General features: G+C 66.6%; 1 protein-coding gene across 1 annotated transcript in view; it reads right to left on the bottom strand.

The window, feature by feature from the left end:
- The window catches only part of ZAN (zonadhesin), a 30,424-nt gene extending 12,440 nt beyond the window's left edge, over positions 1–17,984 (bottom strand). The window contains 19 exon segments of the mRNA XM_065417351.1: positions 2,186–2,327; positions 2,416–2,621; positions 3,641–3,810; positions 3,997–4,092; positions 4,324–4,467; positions 4,995–5,140; positions 5,470–5,594; positions 5,863–5,979; positions 7,818–7,959; positions 8,104–8,118; positions 8,120–8,301; positions 8,959–9,100; positions 13,644–13,782; positions 14,312–14,437; positions 14,760–14,908; positions 15,968–16,215; positions 17,171–17,315; positions 17,438–17,637; positions 17,813–17,984. Of these exon segments, the coding sequence (XP_065273423.1) occupies positions 2,186–2,327; positions 2,416–2,621; positions 3,641–3,810; positions 3,997–4,092; positions 4,324–4,467; positions 4,995–5,140; positions 5,470–5,594; positions 5,863–5,979; positions 7,818–7,959; positions 8,104–8,118; positions 8,120–8,301; positions 8,959–9,100; positions 13,644–13,782; positions 14,312–14,437; positions 14,760–14,908; positions 15,968–16,215; positions 17,171–17,315; positions 17,438–17,637; positions 17,813–17,984 (2,806 nt within the window).
- Positions 17,985–18,512: the final 528 nt, after the last annotated feature.

The raw sequence follows: 18,512 nt of genomic DNA, 5'->3' as shown, positions 1-18,512 counted from the left end.
CTTCCCCGGGTCACTGGCTGAAGTGACCCCGCTCAGTTCGGTCTCGAAGGGGGGAGATGTGAGGAACTGGGACTGTTCTTACTGTGATCTGTGAGTGCTGACAGGGGAGTGTGGCTGGGATGGTCTGCATTGGGGGATGGGAGAATGACTGAAGGGAAATACCTGAGCCTGTAACATGAGAACCCAGGAGGGGGCTGGGGCCAGGTGACACCTTTGCCCGGGAAACTGAACAAAGGCTGTGGGAGGGGTCGCTGAAGGCAGAGTCGGGGAAGCTGGCTGGTGAGGTGGCTGGCAGGCAGGGAGGGCTCTGACCTCTGGAGGGGGGCTGGGATGCCCGAGGACCCCAAGATGGACCTAACTGAGGGGTATCCTGTTGTCTGTGCCTGCATGACCTGTCTCGGACTGTATTCCCGTCGTCTAAATAAACCTTCTGCTTTACTGGCTGGCTGAGAGTCATGGTGAATCGCAGGAAGCCGGGGGTGCAGGGCCCTGAGTCCCCCCATACTCCGTGACAGGGTGGATGGGGATGGATAGATACTTTGTTCTGTCTGTTATTACTTGAAACCACTTAAATCCTCCTTTTTGTATTTAATAAAATCACTTTTTACTTATTCATGAACCCAGAGTATGTATTAATACCGGGGGGGGGGGGGCAAACAGCTGGGCATCTCTCTCAATCAGTGTTATAGAGGGCGGACAATTTGTGAGTTTCCCCTGTATAAGCGTTATACGGAGTCAAACGGATTGATTTGGGGTTTGGACCCCATTGGGAGCTGGGTAGGGTGACCAGATGTCCCGTTTTTAAAAGGACAGTCCCGTTTTGGGGGACTTTTTCTTATATAGGCGCCTATTACCTCCCACCCCCTGTCCCATTTTTTCACAGTTGCTATCGGGTCGCCCTACAGCTGGGTGTCTTGGTGCTGGAGACAGGAGAATTTCTTAAGCTGTTTCCAGTTAAGCCTGCAGCTTGCGGGGGACGTGGGTCAGAGCTGGGGCTGGGTTGTTGCAGGCCGGCGTGTCTGGTTCAGACCAGGCAGGGTACCGAAGACCCAGGCTGGCAGGGAAAATGGGCTCAGGGGTATCTCAGGACATCAGGCGGCAGTTCCCAAGAGGGTTTCTGTGACCCAACCCATCACAAGGACATTGGACTGTAACCTCTGGACTGTTTCTAAAAGGACTTTTGGCAACTATAAACTCACCATCTCTGCTATGTATCTGGACATCAAAAACTGAATTCACGTCTGTCTGGAGATTGATCTTTTAACCAACTCTCTCTTCTCTTTTTTAATACATTTTAGTTTAGTTGACAAGAATTGGCTCTTTGCGTGGATTTGGGGTAAGATCTAAGTTATCATTGGACCTGGGTGTGTGGCTGGTCCTTTGGGATCGGAAGAACCTTTTCTTGTATATGATGAGATCAGATTTTCAGAATTTATCATCATATCTGACATGTGTCTGGACGGAGGCTGGAGGCCGGGCACTTTAAGGGAACTGCGTTGTTGGGACGTCTGAGTAACCAGGGAGGTAATACAGAGGCTGTTTTGTGCTGCTTGGTAAATCTCAGTATTGGAAGATCCACCAGCGTTTGGGGTTTGTCTGCCCCGTTCTGTTTGCCGTTCAGCCTGATTGAGTGACCTCAGCTGGCTCCCATGGGCACCATCGTCACACCAGCTGCCCCGCCCCAGAGGTGGGCGCATCTCAGCACCGGGCGAGGGGTCCCTGGGTAACCAGCCGCCCCGCCCCAGAGGTGGCTGCGTCTCAGCGCCGGGCGAGGGGTCCCCGGGTAACCGGCCGCCCCGCCCCAGAGGTGGCTGCGTCTCAGCGCCGGGCGAGGGGTCCCTGGGTAACCACCCACCCCACCCCAGAGGTGGCTGCGTCTCAGCGCCGGGCGAGGGGTCCCTGGGTAACCGGCCGCCCCGCCCCAGAGGTGGCTGCGTCTCAGCACCGGGCGAGGGGTCCCTGGGTAACCGGCCGCCCCGCCCCAGAGGTGGCTGCGTCTCAGCACCGGGCGAGGGGTCCCTGGGTAACCGGCCGCCCCGCCCCAGAGGTGGCTGCGTCTCAGCGCCGGGCGAGGGGGTCCCTGGGTAACTGGCCGCCCCGCCCCAGAGGTGGCTGCGTCTCAGCACCGGGCGAGGGGTCCCTGGGTAACCGGCCGCCCCGCCCCAGAGGTGGGCGCATTTCTCACCGGTGGGGTAACAGCCATACTCTCCCTCCCGCTGCTGGCAGAGCTCCTGGGGCTGGCACCAGGCCGCCTGGCACCGGATGTCATCTTGGCCCTGGCAGGTGCATTTCTCGCTACAGTCCGCGTTGTACCAGACCTCGCCGAGCTGGGAGGAGACCAAAGTCATGGGGAGGCCGGCGACGGGGCGCAGCTCCACCCGTCCCCCCGCCCGCTCCCAGCCCCCCGGCACTCACCGGGTGGTACCCGCCGTCGGGCCCTGTGCACCCGCACCGGCTCGCTGCCACGCACTCCTGCCCGCTCAGCACGAAGCCCAGGAGACATTCGCACCCCTCCACGCAGTGCTGGGCCGGGCACTCGACGGGCGCGAAGGCCGGGCTGCAGGTCGGGGGGCACGGCTGGGCGCACAGGGTGTAGGAGCTGTTCGCCGGGCACGCCAGAGCTGCGGGGCAGAGAGAGCTGCATGATTAGGGGGACAGGACTCCTGGGTTCTCTCCCCGGCTCTGGGAGGGGAGTGGGGGCTGATGGGTCAGAGCAGGGGGGGGCTGGGAGGCAGGACTCCTGGGTTCTCTCCCCAGCTCTGGGAGGGGAGTGGGGGCTGGTGGGTTAGAGCAGGGGGGGCTGGGAGCCAGGACTCCTGGGTTCTCTCCCCGGCTCTGGGAGGGCAGTGGGGGCTGGTGGGTTAGAGCACGGGGGGCTGGGAGACAGGACTCCTGGGTTCTCTCCCCGGCTCTGGGAGGGGAGTGGGGGCTGGTGGGTCAGAGCAGGGGGGGCTGGGAGCCAGGACTCCTGGGTTCTCTCCCCGGCTCTGGGAGGGGAGTGGGGGCTGGTGGGTTAGAACACGGGGGGCTGGGAGACAGGACTCCTGGGTTCTCTCCCCGGCTCTGGGAGGGGAGTGGGGGCTGGTGGGTCAGAGCAGGGGGGGCTGGGAGCCAGGACTCCTGGGTTCTCTCCCCGGCTCTGGGAGGGGAGTGGGGGCTGGTGGGTTAGAGCAGGGGGGGCTGGGAGCCAGGACTCCTGGGTTCTCTCCCCGGCTCTGGGAGGGGAGTGGGGGCTGGTGGGTTAGAGCAGGGGGGGCTGGGAGCCAGGACTCCTGGGTTCTCTCCCCAGCTCTGGGAGGGGAGTGGGGGCTGGTGGTTAGAGCAGGGGGGCTGGGAGCCAGGACTCCTGGGTTCTCTCCCCGGCTCTGGGAGGGGAGTGGGGGCTGGTGGTTAGAGCAGGGGGGCTGGGAGCCAGGACTCCTGGGTTCTCTCCCCAGCTCTGGGAGGGGAGTGGGGGCTGGTGGTTAGAGCAGGGGGGCTGGGAGCCAGGACTCCTGGGTTCTCTCCCCGGCTCTGGGAGGGGAGTGGGGGCTGGTGGTTAGAGCAGGGGGGCTGGGAGCCAGGACTCCTGGGTTCTCTCCCCGGCTCTGGGAGGGGAGTGGGGGCTGGCAGCCCGGACACCTGGGTTCTGGCTACTCACGGCAGAGCTGGGGGCCCCTCCAGGGGTGCACGGGGGCGCCGGCGGCCTGGCAGGCGGCCGTGTAGGCCTGGAGCTGGGCGCAGAGGGTCTCCCGCAGCCCCTGGTACTGGCACATGTCGAAGAGGCAGTTCTCGAAATAGGGGGTGGGGGGGACCAGTTTGTAACAGTCCCTGGGGGGGGGGGCAGAGAGTCAACAGTGTCCCCCAGCTCCCCCCCCCACAGCACAGCGCCCCCTAGCATCCCCCTGAAACACAGAGCCCCCCCAGCACCCCGCTCCCCTGCAGTACAACGCCCCCCATTACCCCCCGCAGCACAGCGCCCCCTAGTGCCCCTCCATAGCATGGAGCCCCCTCTACCTGAATGGCCCCTGGGGGTCGCGGATCCGTTGGCAGCTGGCCGTTATTTCGCCACCTGGGGTGCAGACGGGCTTGTCCGAGACGTCAGGTCGGCACCTGGGGGGGTGAGACCCCAGCATCTATCACCGCCCCCCCAGCAGGGCCGGATTCCCCAGTCCCCCCCGGCTCTCCAACAGCCGTGCTGTCCCCCTGCCACTCCCCCCGCCTCCCCGGGGCTTCCTCCTAAGGCACCGGATTCACGCAGTGGCGGGTAGTTCCGCCGGCATCCCACCGCCCTGCGCTCAGGCCAGTACCCAGCAGGGGGCAGCGGTGGGGGCTGGGACTCACTGTGGGTCCTCGTCGTCGGGGGTTTGCCAGCTGTTCCCCAGCGCGGCCCCGTCCGCGGCCGGCCACCCGGCCGGTGTCCGGTTGTCGTTGTCGGGCACCCCGTCGTAGTTCCCACAGAGCCCACACAGCAGCCCGGAGTAGGAGCTGGGGCAGGGCAGAGACGGCAGTGAGGGGGGGCTGCGGGTCAGGAGTGAGGGGCACCGGCAGAGCTGGGGGGGGGGGGGCTGGGCTAGCAGGGGGCTGCGGGTCGGGAGTGAGGGGCACCGGCAGAGCAGGGGGGGCAGGGCTGGGCTGGCACGGGCTGCGAGTCGGGAGTGAGGGGCACCGGCAGAGCAGGGGGGGCAGGGCTGGGCTGGCACGGGCTGCGAGTCGGGAGTGAGGGGCACCGGCAGAGCTGGGGGGGAGGGGGGCTGGGCTAGCAGGGGGCTGCGGGTCGGGAGTGAGGGGCACCGGCAGAGCTGGGGGGGGGGGCAGGGCCGGGCTGGCAGGGGCTGTGGGTCGGGAGTGAGGGGCACCGGCAGAGCTGGGGGGGGGGGACAGGGCCGGGCTAGCAGGGGGCTGCGGGTCGGGAGTGAGGGGCACCGGCAGAGCTGGGGGGGCAGGGCTGGGCTGGCACGGGCTGCGAGTCGGGAGTGAGGGGCACCGGCAGGCTGGGGGAGGCCGGATCTCACCTGGGGGCCCGGATCTCCAGGTACTGGTTCCCGTCCCAGCGCAGGGCCAGACCGAACGAGGTCTCCACGGCCACGTACTGGCCGCTGCGGGCCACGGACGAGTCCCGGGTGGGCCTGGCCGGCAGCGTCACCCGCGTCCCGTTGATCTGGGGGGAGACAGGGAGGAAGGGCGGGTGGATAACTGGGGGGTGGGTGGATGGAGGCGGGTGGGGGACTGGGGGGAGAGAGGGGGTGTAGATGGATGGAGGGGCAGGGGGCTGGGGGGATGGAGGTGGGGTGGGGGATAGGGCGTGGGTGAATGGAGGGGCAGGCGGCTGGGGGCAGGGAGGAAGGGCGGGTGGATAACTGGGGGGTAGGTGGATGGATGGAGGGGGCCTGGGGGCAGATGGATGGAGGGGACTGGGGTGGATGGAGGTGACCGGGGGGGCAGAAGAGCCAGGGGGCCGGGGGACCGGTGCGGGGGGGGGGGTCTCACCAGGGTGCGCTGTCCCTTGAGCAGGGTGAGGCTGGCCCCCGGCAGGCTGACGTAGACCGTGCGCAGGTAGGAGACGCCCCCGCGCCCCCGCGCCTCGTTCTTCCCCTCAACGCTGAACCAGGGCCCTGTGGGGAGAGCGGAGTGAGTGGGGGTGGGGTGGGCAGATGCGAAGGGGAGCCCCCTCCCCCGGAGCCAAGCAGGGGGACCCCCTGAACAGGCTTTTGGGAGATCGTCCACATATCCCACCAGCAGACATTATGGCCCATGGACGTTTCACCTCCCGGTAATTCTCGTTGGCTAATGTCTCTGTTGGTGACGAGACCCGCCCCCCGCCCCCCCGGAGCCGGCCAAGGCGCCCCCTTGAGGCCGTTCCCCGCCCAGCCGGGCCCGTACCTGTGTAGTTGCCGCAGGGCCGGGCCAGGGTGTAGGTACAGGTGCCCATGAAGTCGAGCCGTCGGCCGTCGAAGGTCTGGTAGTGGGGGTCCCCGGAGACGTAGCAGGGGGCGCTGGCTGCAGGGGGAGAGAACAGAGGGGTTGGTTGTGGGTGGAAGGGGGGCTGGTGGGGGTGATGGGCTCAGAGATCTTGGGGGGACCTGGGGGGCCAACGGGGGGTCGCCCCCCGATCTTCACTTCTGCTCCCAGCTCTGACCATAGCCCCCCCCCGTTCTGGTTTTAGGGTAAATAGCTTGGGGGGGGTGGACGAGCAGGACACAGCGGTGGGTATCTGGGGGGCTGGGAGTGATCGGTGGGGTGGAGGTGGGGTTATCAGTGGGGCAGGGGCAGGGGGGATCTATGGGGTGGGCGATACCTGTGGGGTGGGGGCAGGGGGGAGATCTGTGGGGCTTGGGGGATCTATGGGGTGGGCATTACCTCTGGGGGAGGGGCAGGGGGGAGATCTATGGGGTGGATGTTGCCTGTGGGGCAGGGGCAGGGGGGAGATCTATGGGGCGGGCATTACCTGTGGGACTGGGAACGGGGGGTTGGATGGGGGTGGGGTCCCGGGGGACCTGTCAGGGGTTGGGGGTGTGGATAGGGGTGGGGCAGTCAGTGGACTGGGAACGGGGGGGGGTTGGATGGGGGTGGGGTCCCGGGGGACCTGTCAGGAGTTGGGGGTGTGGATAGGGGGCGGGGCAGTCAGGGGACTGGGAACGGGGGGGGGGTTGGATAGGGGGTGGGGTCCCGGGGGACCTGTCAGGGGTTGGGGGTGTGGTTAGGGGGTGGGGCAGTCAGGAGACTGGGAATGGGGGGGTGGATGGGGGTGGGGTCCCGGGGGACCTGTCAGGGGTTGGGGGTGTGGATAGGGGGCGGGGCAGTCAGGGGACTGGCAACGGGGGGGTTGGATTGGGGTGGGGTCCCGGGGGACCTGTCAGAGGTTGGGGGTGTGGATAGGGGGCGGGGCAGTCAGGGGACTGGCAACGGGGGGGTTGGATGGGGGTGGGGTCCCGGGGGACCTGTCAGAGGTTGGGGGTGTGGATAGGGGGCGGGGCAGTCAGGGGAGGCTACACTACACGCCATAAATCGATCCCCGATTGCTCGAGCGCGACCTGTGGGTAGTGTAGACATAGCCTTAGACGTGTGTGGTTTTGTGTTATTTTGCCGGGTGACTGACTTTGCTCTGGCTGTTACTTGGCACCACTTAAATCCTCCTTTTTATACTTAATAAAATCACTTTTGCTTATTAATAAATCTAGGGAGTGATTAATACCTGGGGGCGGACAATTTATGAGTTTCCCCCGGATAAGCTTTATACAGAGCCAAACGGATTGATTTGGGGTTTGGACCCCATTGGGAGCTGGGGGTCTGAGTGCTGGAGACAGGGGGCGCATGGGTCAGAGCTGGGGCTGGGTTGTAGCAGGCCAGCCTGTCTGGCTCAGACCAGGCAGGGTGCTGCAGACCCAGGCTGGCAGGGAAAACGGCCTCAGAGGTATCTCAGCACGTCGGGGGCAGTTCCCAAGGGGGGTTCTGTGACCCAACCCGTCACAGCAGGCGTTACCTGTGGTGTGGGGGCCGGGGAGATCTGTGGGGCAGGCATTACCTGTGCGGCGGGGGGAATCTATGGGGGAAGCATTACCTGTGGGGCGGGGGCCAGGGGGATCTATGGGTTGGGCATTACCTGTGGGATGGGGGAGGGGGGACATCTATGAGGCAGGCATTACCAGTGGGGCAGGGCGGATCTATGGGGCAGGCATTACCTGTGGGGTAGGGGCTGGGGGGATGAATGGGGCGGGCATTACTGGTGGAGCAGAGGGAATCTATGGGTCGAGCGTTAGCTGTGGGGCAGGGGCCAGGGGGATCTATGTGGCTAGCATTCCCAGTGGGGCAGGGGGGATCTCTGGGGTGGGCGTTACCTGTGGGGTGGCAGCCGTACAGGCCATTGTGGAGCCCACAGGTTTCTGTGGGGCGGCACTGCCAGGCCTGGCAGTGGGTCCGGTTCCCCCCCTCACAGCGGCAGCGCGACCCACAGCCCGGCCCAAAGAACTCCTCGCCCAGCTGCAGGGGAGAGAGGGAACGGGTGAGTAACCAGAGACCCCCCAAAATCCACCCGACCCCCCGAGAAACCCCCCTGAAATCCCCCCCACCCCACAGTGACCCCTGAGTTCCTCCCCACCCCAAACCCAAGCGCCCCCCCCTTACCTCATAGTACCCCCCCGGCGTAGCTGCAGCCACAGCCCCCCTGGGGGACACAGGCTCCCCCGCTGAGCAGGAAGCCGGGGTCACATGTGCACCCCTCCAGGCAGGGCTCCTGGCAGCCCCTCACCCCGGCCTCAGGGCAGGCGGCGGGGCAGGGGGGCCTGCACGGGTCGTAATGGCTGTTGGGGGGGCAGAGCATGGCTGTGGGGAGGGGGGAAAGAGAGAGGAGTAAATACCCACGCCCCAGCCCCTCGCCTGTCCGGCCCCCTGCCCCACGGCGCCCCTGCCGAGCCCCCCGTCCCACCCTCTGCAGCACAGCGCCCCCGATGAGCCTCCCGCCCCACCTCCTGCCCCACGGCGTCCCTGATGAGCCCCCCGTCCCACCCTCTGCAACACAGCATCCCCTGCCGAGCCTCCCACCCCCTGCCCCACGGTGCCCCCTGCCAAGCCCCCCGTCCCACCCTCTGCAGCATAGCACCCCCTGCTGAGCCCCTGCCCCCCGGCATCCCCTGCCAAGTCCCCCACCCCACCCCTGCCCCCCGGCATCCCCTGCCGAGCCCCCCGTCCTACCCCCTGCCCCACGGCGTCCCCTGCCAAGTCCCCCGACCCACCCCTGCCCCCCGGCATCCCCTGCCGAGCCCCCCGTCCTACCCCCTGCCCCACGGCGTCCCCTGCCAAGTCCTCCGACCCACCCCTGCCCCCCGGCATCCCCTGCCGAGCCCCCCGTCCTACCCCCTGCCCCACGGCGTCCCCTGCCAAGTCCCCCGACCCACCCCTGCCCCCCGGCATCCCCTGCCGAGCCCCCCGTCCTACCCCCTGCCCCACGGTGCCCCCTGCCAAGTCCCCCGCCCCACTCACGGCAGAGGCTCTGGCTGCGCCAGGGGCCCAGGCTGACGTTGTGGGCCTGGCACTGGGCCCCGTAGCTGCCCAGGGCGGAGCAGAGCTGACGCCGGTCGCCCCCCAGCGCGCAGAGATCGAACATGCAGTCCTGGAAGAAGGTCTGGGGGGGAGGAGGGGGGTTATTGGAGGGGCCCCACGGACACCCCCCCGGGTCCCAGTGCTCCGGGGCAGGGCGTGGTGGAGGCATGGCAGGGAACCCCCCGTGTCAGCCCCCCCAGGGGCCCCTGAACCCCCGGTGAACCCCCAGCCCCCTCAGCCCCATAGACCCCCATGGCCGTCCTGAGGCCCACCTTTCCCCTAACTCCACCCCAATGCCCCCCCAATCCCCACCCATCCCCCTCACCCTGACTCCCACCTAGCCCACGCCCCCATGACCCCCTATGATCCCCGCCTCCCCAAGACCCCCCCCAATTCACACCCAGCCCCCCTCACCCCCATGGCCCCTGACCCTCCCCTTGGCCCATCTGTGACGAACTGGGACTGTTCTTAAAGTGGTCTGTGAGTGCTGACAGGGGAGTGTGGCTGGGATGGTCTCCATTGGGGGATGGGAGAATGACTGAAGGGAAATACCTGAGCCTGTAACATGAGAACCCAGGAGGGGGCTGGGGCCAGGTGACACCTTTGCCCGGGAAACTGAACAAAGGCTGTGGGAGGGGTCGCTGGAGGCGGAGTCTGGGAAGCTGGCTGGTGAGGTGGCTGGAGGCAGGGAGGGCTCTGACCTCTGGAGGGGGCCTGGGGTGCCCGAGGACCCCAAGATGGACCTAACTGAGGGGGGTCCTGTTGTCTGTGCCTGCAAGACCTGTCTCGGACTGTATTCCCGTCATCTAAATAAACCTTCTGCTTTACTGGCTGGCTGAGAGTCATGGTGAATCGCAGGAAGCCGGGGGTGCAGGGCCCTGAGTCCCCCCACACTCCGTGACAACTGGTGGCAGCGGTGGGATCTACTGCACCCCGTGGACGGCGCTTCCTGCAGTAAGTGACTGGGGAGCAGTAAAACGAAGGGGGATTGACGGGGACCAGGCGTGCTGAGGAGTCAGAGAGAGACGGTTATCACCCCTGGGAGTGTGTGACCAGCGAGAAGGACTTTTGCAGTAACAGGGTCCCCCGGGGGATCGCAGCGAGTGGTCCCAGGGGCGGTGGAGTCTGCAGCTCGACCCTGGCAGAGAGGTGGTGACCTCGAGAAGGGCTGGCACACTAGGGGTCTCCCTGGAAACTGTGGGGAGCGGTGAGCACCCAGGCCTGTGGGTGGCCAGCAGGAAGATGTATGCCAAGCGGCTTAAGAGCGACCTGGTGGAGCTGTGCAAGCAGAGGGGGGTGCGCATTGGGAGGCTCACCAAAGAACAGCTCATTGCCCAGCTGGAGAAGGGAGATCGCGCGAATGAACTGATCCCTGTCTCTGAGGGAAGCAGCCTGGCAGATGCAGCGCAGGCCCCAGTGTCTGTCCCATCTGGGAGTGGTCAGCCGGCTAATGAGGGCTTCCCGAGACCCCTCCTTCCTATGCCTAGGGGAAGGGTGGGGAGGAGCCCAGCAAATACCGAGGGCGCAGGGACCCCCCCCGGCCAGCAGGGGATCCTCCCGGCCACGCTCGCCGGCCAGCAGGGGATCCTCCCGGCCACGCGCAGCATCCGTGGAGCGGAATGGGCTGGAATGGGAGAAAGAGCTAAAACTGAGAGAGCTGGAGGATCGTGAACACCAGAGACAGCATGGAGAGAGAGGCTGAGGCATCATGAACTGGAGCTGGCGAGGCTGAAGGGCCGCGAGCCCCCGGCTGCGGTGAGTGAGGGGGGACCCAGGACTGCACGGAACTTTGATAAGTGCATCCTGGCCCCACGCAAGGAGGGGGAGGACATGGATGACTTCCTGGATGCCTTTGAGACGGCCTGCGAGCTGCACCAGGTTCATCCTGCAGACAGACTCCGGGTTCTCACCCCCTTACTGGACCCCAAAGCCGTGGCCTTGTACCGCCAACTGGAAGAGGCGGAAAAAGGGGACTATGAACTATTCAAAAAGGCCCTGCTACGTGAGTTTGGGCTGACTTCTGAGATGTACCGGGAAAGGTTCCGGAGTCAGGATAAAACCCCGGAGATCTCATATCTGCAACTAGCCGTCCGCATGGAAGGATACGCCAGCAAGTGGGCTGCTGGGGCCCAGACAAAGGAGGACCTGGTTAAACTGCTGGTACTGGAGCAACTGTATGAGCGGTGCCCATCTGACCTGAGGCTGTGGTTGGTGGACAAAAAGCCAGAGAACCCGTGACATGCAGGCCGTCTGGCCGATGAGTTTGTAAAGAGCCGGTCAGGGGCTGGCAGGGAGGAGTCCCAAAGGAACAGTCCCACCACAACGCAGAGCGAGAGTCACCATGGGCCATCCCAGCGGGAAAATACGGAGAAACCCCACCAAAGGGGAAGATCCAGCGTCAGGTCCATCCAACCCACTCGAGGGGACCCCTGGGACATGGTCTGCTATCACTGTGACCAAAGAGGTCACATACGGGCCCAGTGCCCCAGGCTCAGGGACAGACTGAGCAGACCAAACCCACAGAGGGTTGACTGGGTAGAGACCCAGCCGGGCGAGAGGCAGCACTCCCAGGGAAGGGGGGCTGGCAGAGTACCACCTGCTAAGGAGGGAGGAGAGCTCCAGGCCTGCTCCTCTGCGGGGCGGGATGCTCCAGACTCAGGGTTTTTGGTTTATACGATGGGCGCGGGGCGGTCCCTCCGGAAAGAGTACCTCGTTCCCCTGGAGGTGGATGGGAGGAAGGTCGATGGATACTGGGATACGGGCGCAGAGGTGACGCTGGCCCGGCCCGAGGTGGTGGCCGCAGATCAGGTGGTGCCCAACACCTACCTGACCCTGACGGGGGTGTGCGGGACACCAGTCAAAGTGCCCGTGGCGAGGGTACACCTGAAGTGGGGGGCCAAGGAGGGCCCCAAGGATGTGGGGGTACACCCGTATTTGCCCACTGAGGTGTTGATGGGGGGGGACCTGGAGGACTGGTCAAGCAGCCCACCAAGTGCACTGGTTGTGACCCGCAGTCAGAGCCGGCGAGGGGCACTGCGCCCTGGCCTTGGGGAGGGTGCCTTGCCCGAGGCGCAGGACCCTAACCTGGTGGGGAGGGAACGCCCAGGGACACGGCTCAGGGAGGCTGCGGCTTCAGACCCAGCCGGCAAGAGAGAGCAGGTGGCCATCCCTGTCCCAGCTGCTGAGTTCCAGGCCGAGGTGCAAAAAGATCCCTCCTTGCGGAAGATAAGGGACCTGGCCGACCTCGGTGCGGTACAGGCCATGGGGAGAGGTGGCCGGAAAAGGTTCCTGTGGGAGAAGGGGTTCCTGTACCGAGAATGGGCTCCCCCAGGGAAAATGGAGTCAGGGGGGTTCAGGAGGCAGCTGGTGGTACCCCAGAAGTATCGCCGCCAGCTGCTGTACCGGACCCATGACACCCCCCTCTCAGGGCACCAGGAAACCTGGCGTACCCAGCAAAGGATGCTACGGAGCTTTTACTGGCCTGGGGTCTTTGTTACTGTCCGGCAGTACTGCCGATCCTGTGACCCCTGTCAGAGGGGGAGGAAGGCCCGGGACAAGGGGAAAACGGCTTTAGGACCCTTGCCCAGCATAGAGGAGCCTTTCCAGAGGGTGGCCAAGGTTAAAAGGGGGGCTCTGAACCAAGAGAGCCCGAAGCACAGACCTCCAGACTGGAGCGCTGGGAGAAGACCGCAGCCCAGTTGGAACCCCAGGGGTATTGGGGTGGAAAAAGGGCACAGGCCGCATAACCCTTCCCACATGCGAACTGCAAATGCCCTCGAGCACCCCCGACCTAAGGGGGGGCGTGAAACTGGAGGGGCCTGGTGTAATTCTCACCCAGGAATGGGAGGGATGCTGGGGCATCCATGGGAACGGGGGTAGGTTCGAACTTCCCCGGGTCACTGGCTGAAGTGACCCCGCTCAGTTCGGTCTCGAAAGGGGGAGATGTGAGGAACTGGGACTGTTCTTACTGTGATCTGTAAGTGCTGACAGGGGAGTGTGGCTGGGATGGTCTGCATTGGGGGATGGGAGAATGACTGAAGGGAAATACCTGAGCCTGTAACATGAGAACCCAGGAGGGGGCTGGGGCCAGGTGACACCTTTGCCCGGGAAACTGAACAAAGGCTGTGGGAGGGGTCGCTGAAGGCAGAGTCTGGGAAGCTGGCTGGTGAGGTGGCTGGAGGCAGGGAGGGCTCTGACCTCCGGAGGGGGCCTGGGGTGCCCGAGGACCCCAAGATGGACCTAACTGAGGGGTATCCTGTTGCCTGTGCCTGCAAGACCTGTCTCGGACTGTATTCCCGTCGTCTAAATAAACCTTCTGCTTTACTGGCTGGCTGAGAGTCACAGTCGATCTCAGGAAGCCGGGGGTGCAGGGCCCTGAGTCCCCCCTTACTCCGTGACACCATCCAACCCTTACCCAGCCCCCTCACCCCCATAGCCCCCCATGGTCCCCCTGACACCCACCCAGCCTCCCCAAGACCCCCCCCAATTCACACCCAGCCCCCCTTACACTCATAACCCACCATGGCCCCCCTGACTCCCACCGAGCCCCCAGACTCATGACCTCCCCACCCCCCAACCAGCCCCTCCGACCCCCATGGCCCCCCAGCTCCCCGCCCCCCACTCACCATGGGGCTCAGCTGCCTGTGGCAGGGGGCGAAGGGCCCATCAGGGGCTAGCAGGAGCCCGCAGGCCCCGGGCCCCTCGTAGTCCAGCCGCACGTCCGCGGGGCACTGGGGGGTGACGGGGGGGCCGGCCGGGGTGCAGCTGGGGGGGGAAGCAGAGAGGTGAGGGGGGCAGGAGGTGGTTTGGGGGAGTCTCCTGGGGGTCAGGGGGCCATGGGTCTGTGGGGGGTGGGGCTTCAGGCAGGCTGGAGGGGGGGTCGCTCTCTTGCAGGGGGTGGAGGTGTAGGGGGGTTGGGGCATTAAGGTGGCTGGGGGTGTGGAGGGTGTGGAGGGTTTGCGGGGGCTGTAGGGGGGAAGTGGAAGGCCATGGGAGATTTGGGGGGACAGTAGGGGGCAGGTGGGTGGTTTGGGGGGGTGTAGGGGAGCCGTAGGGAAATGGGAGGTTTGGGGGGCTGTAGGGGGCGTGTGGGAGGTTTCGGGGAGTGTAGGGGAGCCATAGGGACATGGGAGGTTTGGGGGACAGTAGGGGGTGTGTGGGTGGTTTGGGGGGGTGTAGGGGAGCCGTAGGGACATGGGAGGTTTGGGGGGGCTGTAGAGGGGCAGTGGGAGTCATGGGAGATTTGGGGGGGACAGTAGGGGGTGTATGGGAGGTTTGGGGGGGTGTCACTCACTTGCCGACACCCCAGCTGTCCCCGAAGTCCCCGGCCGAGCTGGCCGCACCCCCCGCCGGGGTCCGGAAGTCGTTGCCGGGGTCCCCGTTGTAGTCACCACAGAGACCGCACAGGGCACCCCGATACCTAGGGGGGTAGGGGGCATCAGAGGGGGACAGAGATGCAACACCCCCTCCCCCATAACCCCCCCACTCCCCACTCCTCCACCCCAGAGCCATGGCCCACCCAGTTCCCCCATAACCCCCCCAATCTCTGCTGACCCCCAGTCCCTCCCTCCACCCCCCAACAACCCCCACACCCCACTTCTGGGCTTTCTTCTGAGCCCACTACCCCCTCCCAGGAGCCCGTGTGACCTCCAACTTCCATAGCCCCCTCCTGACCCCCATAAGCCCCAATTCACCCCCCACCAAGCCCCCCGCCCCCTCCTTCACTCCCTCCCGATACTCACTGCTGGCTGACCTGGACTTCAGCATAATGGTTCCCGTCGTACCGGACGATCAGCCCGAAATCCGTCCGGACCTCGGCGAACGTCCCGGACAGACGGACGGACACGCCGGGGGCGGGGACTGCGGGGAGGGTCACCCGGGAGCCGTTCACCTGCAAACGCCAGGCCCCCCAGCCCGGGGTTACACAGGGACCCCCCCCGCCTGGCGCTGGGATGCAGCCACCTCTGGGGTGAGGCGGCTCCCCGCAGCACAGCACCCCCTAGTGCCCCTGCTCCCTGCCCCACAGCGCCCCCTAGCACCACCCTGGGGCCAGCCCCGCCTGCCAGGGGAGAGCACTCCCTGCTGAGCCCCCCCGCCCCGCTCCCTGCCCCACAGCGCCTCCTAGAACCACCCTGGGGCCAGCCCCGCCTGCCAGGGGAGAGCACTCCCTGCTGAGTCCCCTCAGCCCCGCTCCCTGCCCCACAGCGCCCCCTAGCGCCACCCTGGGGCCAGCCCCGCCTGCCAGGGGAGAGCGCCCCCTGCTGAGCCCCCCGCCCCGCTCCCCGCCCCACAGCGCCCCCTAGCACCACCCTGGGGCCAGCCCCGCCTGCCAGGGGAGAGCACTCCCTGCTGAGCCCCCTCAGCCCCGCTCCCTGCCCCACAGCGCCCCCTAGCGCTGCCCTGGGGCCAGCCCCGCCTGCCAGGGGAGAGCACTCCCTGCTGAGCCCCCTCAGCCCCGCTCCCTGCCCCACAGCGCCCCCTAGCGCTGCCCTGGGGCCAGCCCCGCCTGCCAGGGGAGAGCACTCCCTGCTGAGTCCCCTCAGCCCCGCTCCCTGCCCCACAGCGCCCCCTAGCACCACCCTGGGGCCAGCCCCGCCTGCCAGGGGAGAGCACTCCCTGCTGAGCCCCCTCAGCCCCGCTCCCTGCCCCACAGCGCCCCCTAGCGCTGCCCTGGGGCCAGCCCCGCCTGCCAGGGGAGAGCACTCCCTGCTGAGTCCCCCCGCCCCGCTCCCTGCCCCACAGCACCCCCTAGCACCACCCTGGGGCCAGCCCCGCCTGCCAGGGGAGAGCACTCCCTGCTGAGCCCCCTCAGCCCCGCTCTCTGCCCCACAGCGCCCCCTAGCACCACCCTGGGGCCAGCCCCGCCTGCCAGGGCAGAGTGCCCCCTGCTGAGCCCCCCACCCCGCTCCCTGCCCCCCAGCGCCCCCTAGCGCCGCCCCGGGGTCCGTACCTGCACCACGCGGTTCTTGAGCAGGGCGACGAAGGCCCCTGGCAGCTCCAGGAACACGGCCCGGATGTAGGACATAGTGCTCTGCCCATGCCGGTGCTCATTGGCGGCGCGGACGGTGAAGGGGGCCAGGGCCAGGCTGGCGTTGCAGGGCTGGGCCAGGACGTAGGTGCAGGTGCCCTGGAAATCGAACTTCCTCTTGTCGAAGGTGGTGTAGTGGGGGTCGCCCGACGCCACGCAGGTCGCGGAGTCTGGGGGTAGCCAGAGCTCAACACCAGCCCCCAGAGCCGGGGAGAGAACCCAGGAGTCCTGGCTCCCAGCCCCCCCTGCTCCAACCCACCAGCCCCCACTCCCCTCCCAGAGCCGGGGAGAGAACCCAGGAGTCCTGGCTCCCAGCCCCCCCCCCCCCCCGCTCTAACCCACCAGCCCCCGCTCCCCTCCCAGAGCCGGGGAGAGAACCCAGGAGTCCTGGCTCCCAGCCCCCCCTGCTCCAACCCACCAGCCCCCACTCCCCTCCCAGAGCCGGGGAGAGAACCCAGGAGTCCTGGCTCCCAGCCCCCCCCCCCCCGCTCTAACCCACCAGCCCCCGCTCCCCTCCCAGAGCCGGGGAGAGAACCCAGGAGTCCTGGCTCCCAGCCCCCCCTGCTCCAACCCACCAGCCCCCACTCCCCTCCCAGAGCCGGGGAGAGAACCCAGGAGTCCTGGCTCCCAGCCCCCCCCCCCCGCTCTATCCCACCAGCCCCCGCTCCCCTCCCAGAGCCGGGGAGAGAACCCAGGAGTCCTGGCTCCCAGCCCCCCCCTGCTCTAACCCACCAGCCCCCACTCCCCTCCCAGAGCTGGGGAGAGAACCCAGGAGTCCTGGCTCCCAGCCCCCCCCCTGCTCTAACCCACCAGCCCCACTCCCCTCCCAGAGCCGGGGAGAGAACCCAGGAGTCCTGGCTCCCGGTCCCCCCTGCTCTAACCCCCCAGCCCCCACTCCCCTCCCAGAGCCGGGGAGAGAACCCAGGAGTCCTGGCTCCCAGCCCCCCCCTGCTCTAACCCACCAGCCCCACTCCCCTCCCAGAGCCGGGGAGAGAACCCAGGAGTCCTGGCTCCCAGCCCCCCCTGCTCTAACCCCCCAGCTCCCACTCCCCTCCCAGAGCCGGGGGGAGAATCCAGGAGTCCTGGCTCCCGCCCTCCCACTACGGGGGTCCCCCAAGAACTCACCTATTGGGAAGCACCCCTGTACCCCATCCCCATGGCTGACGCAGTGCTGGTCGGGTCGGCAGCTGGCATCAGAGCAGCGGGTGTTGTTGTTAGACAGACACTGGCAGATCTTATGGCAGCCGTCGGCGTAGATCACCTCACCGGGCTAGGGACAAACGGACACGGGTGAGAGAACCCAGGAGTCCGGGCTCCCACCCCCCTGCTCTAACCCACCAGCCCCCACTCCGCTCCCAGAGCCGGGGAGAGAACCCAGGAGTCCTGGCTGACCTGGTAGTAGGTGTGGTTGTAGAAGCAGCCGCAGTCCGTGGGGGGAACGCAGAGCCCCCCGCTCAGCAGGTGCCCGGGGTCACACTGGCAGCCCGGCTGGCAGGGCAGGTCGCAGCTCAGCTGGGGGTCGTCACAGCGTGGGGGGCAGGCCAGACCACAGGCCTCGTAATGGGCATTCGGGGGGCACGGGACGGAGGTGCCTGCGGGGGGAGCGTCCGATCAAACCACCACCCAACGGGCCCAGCCCCGGGGGGCTCTGTGGGGCAGGGGAGTTCGGGGGTCTGTCCCCACAGAGCCCCCGCCCAGGGGATTTGGGGACATGGGGGGAGAGGAAGAGCCCGGCCACCCACCCTACACCTCCATGGGGCGACGCACCTGGCAGAGTCGATGGGGTCACAGAGGGGGCTGGAGATCCAGAAGTGGGGGTGGAGTCAGTTGCTACGGTGGTGGCTGCCGTGGTCCCACTGGGGGCGGTGCCGGTTGCTATGGGGCTGGTTGTCGTGGTGCCAGTGGTGGAGGGGCCAGTTGCTATGGGGCTGGTTGTCATGGTTCCACTGGGGGTGGAGCTGGTTGCTATAGTGGTGGTTGCCGTGGTTCCACTGGGGGCAGTGCCGGTTGCTATGGTACTGGTTGCCGTGGCCCCACTAGGGGCGGAGCCGGTTGCTATAGTGGTGGTTGCCATGGTGCCAGTGGGGGAGGTGCCGGTTGCTATGGGGCTGGTTGCTGTGGTCCCACTAGGGGTGGAGCCGGTTGCTATAGTGGTGGTTGCTGTGGTGCCAGTGGGGACAGTGCCGGTTGCTACGGTGGTGGTTGCCGTGGTGCCAGTGGGGGAGGTGCCGGTTGCTATGGGGCTGGTTGCTGTGGTCCCACTGGGGGTGGTGCCGGTTGCTATAGTGGTGTTTGCCATTGTGACAGTGGGGGCGGAGCCGGTTCCTATGGTGGTGGTTGCTGTGGTGCCAGTGGGGACAGTGCCGGTTGCTATGGTGGTGGTTGCCGTGGTGCCAGTGGGGGTGCTGCCAGTTGCTATGGGGCTGGTTGCCATGGTCCCACTGGGGGCGGAGCCAGTTGCTATAGT

Source organism: Emys orbicularis, chromosome 15 (assembly GCF_028017835.1).
Source record: "Emys orbicularis isolate rEmyOrb1 chromosome 15, rEmyOrb1.hap1, whole genome shotgun sequence".
NCBI lineage: Eukaryota > Metazoa > Chordata > Testudines > Emydidae > Emys > Emys orbicularis.
This window is presented reverse-complemented; position numbering and strand designations above follow the sequence as displayed.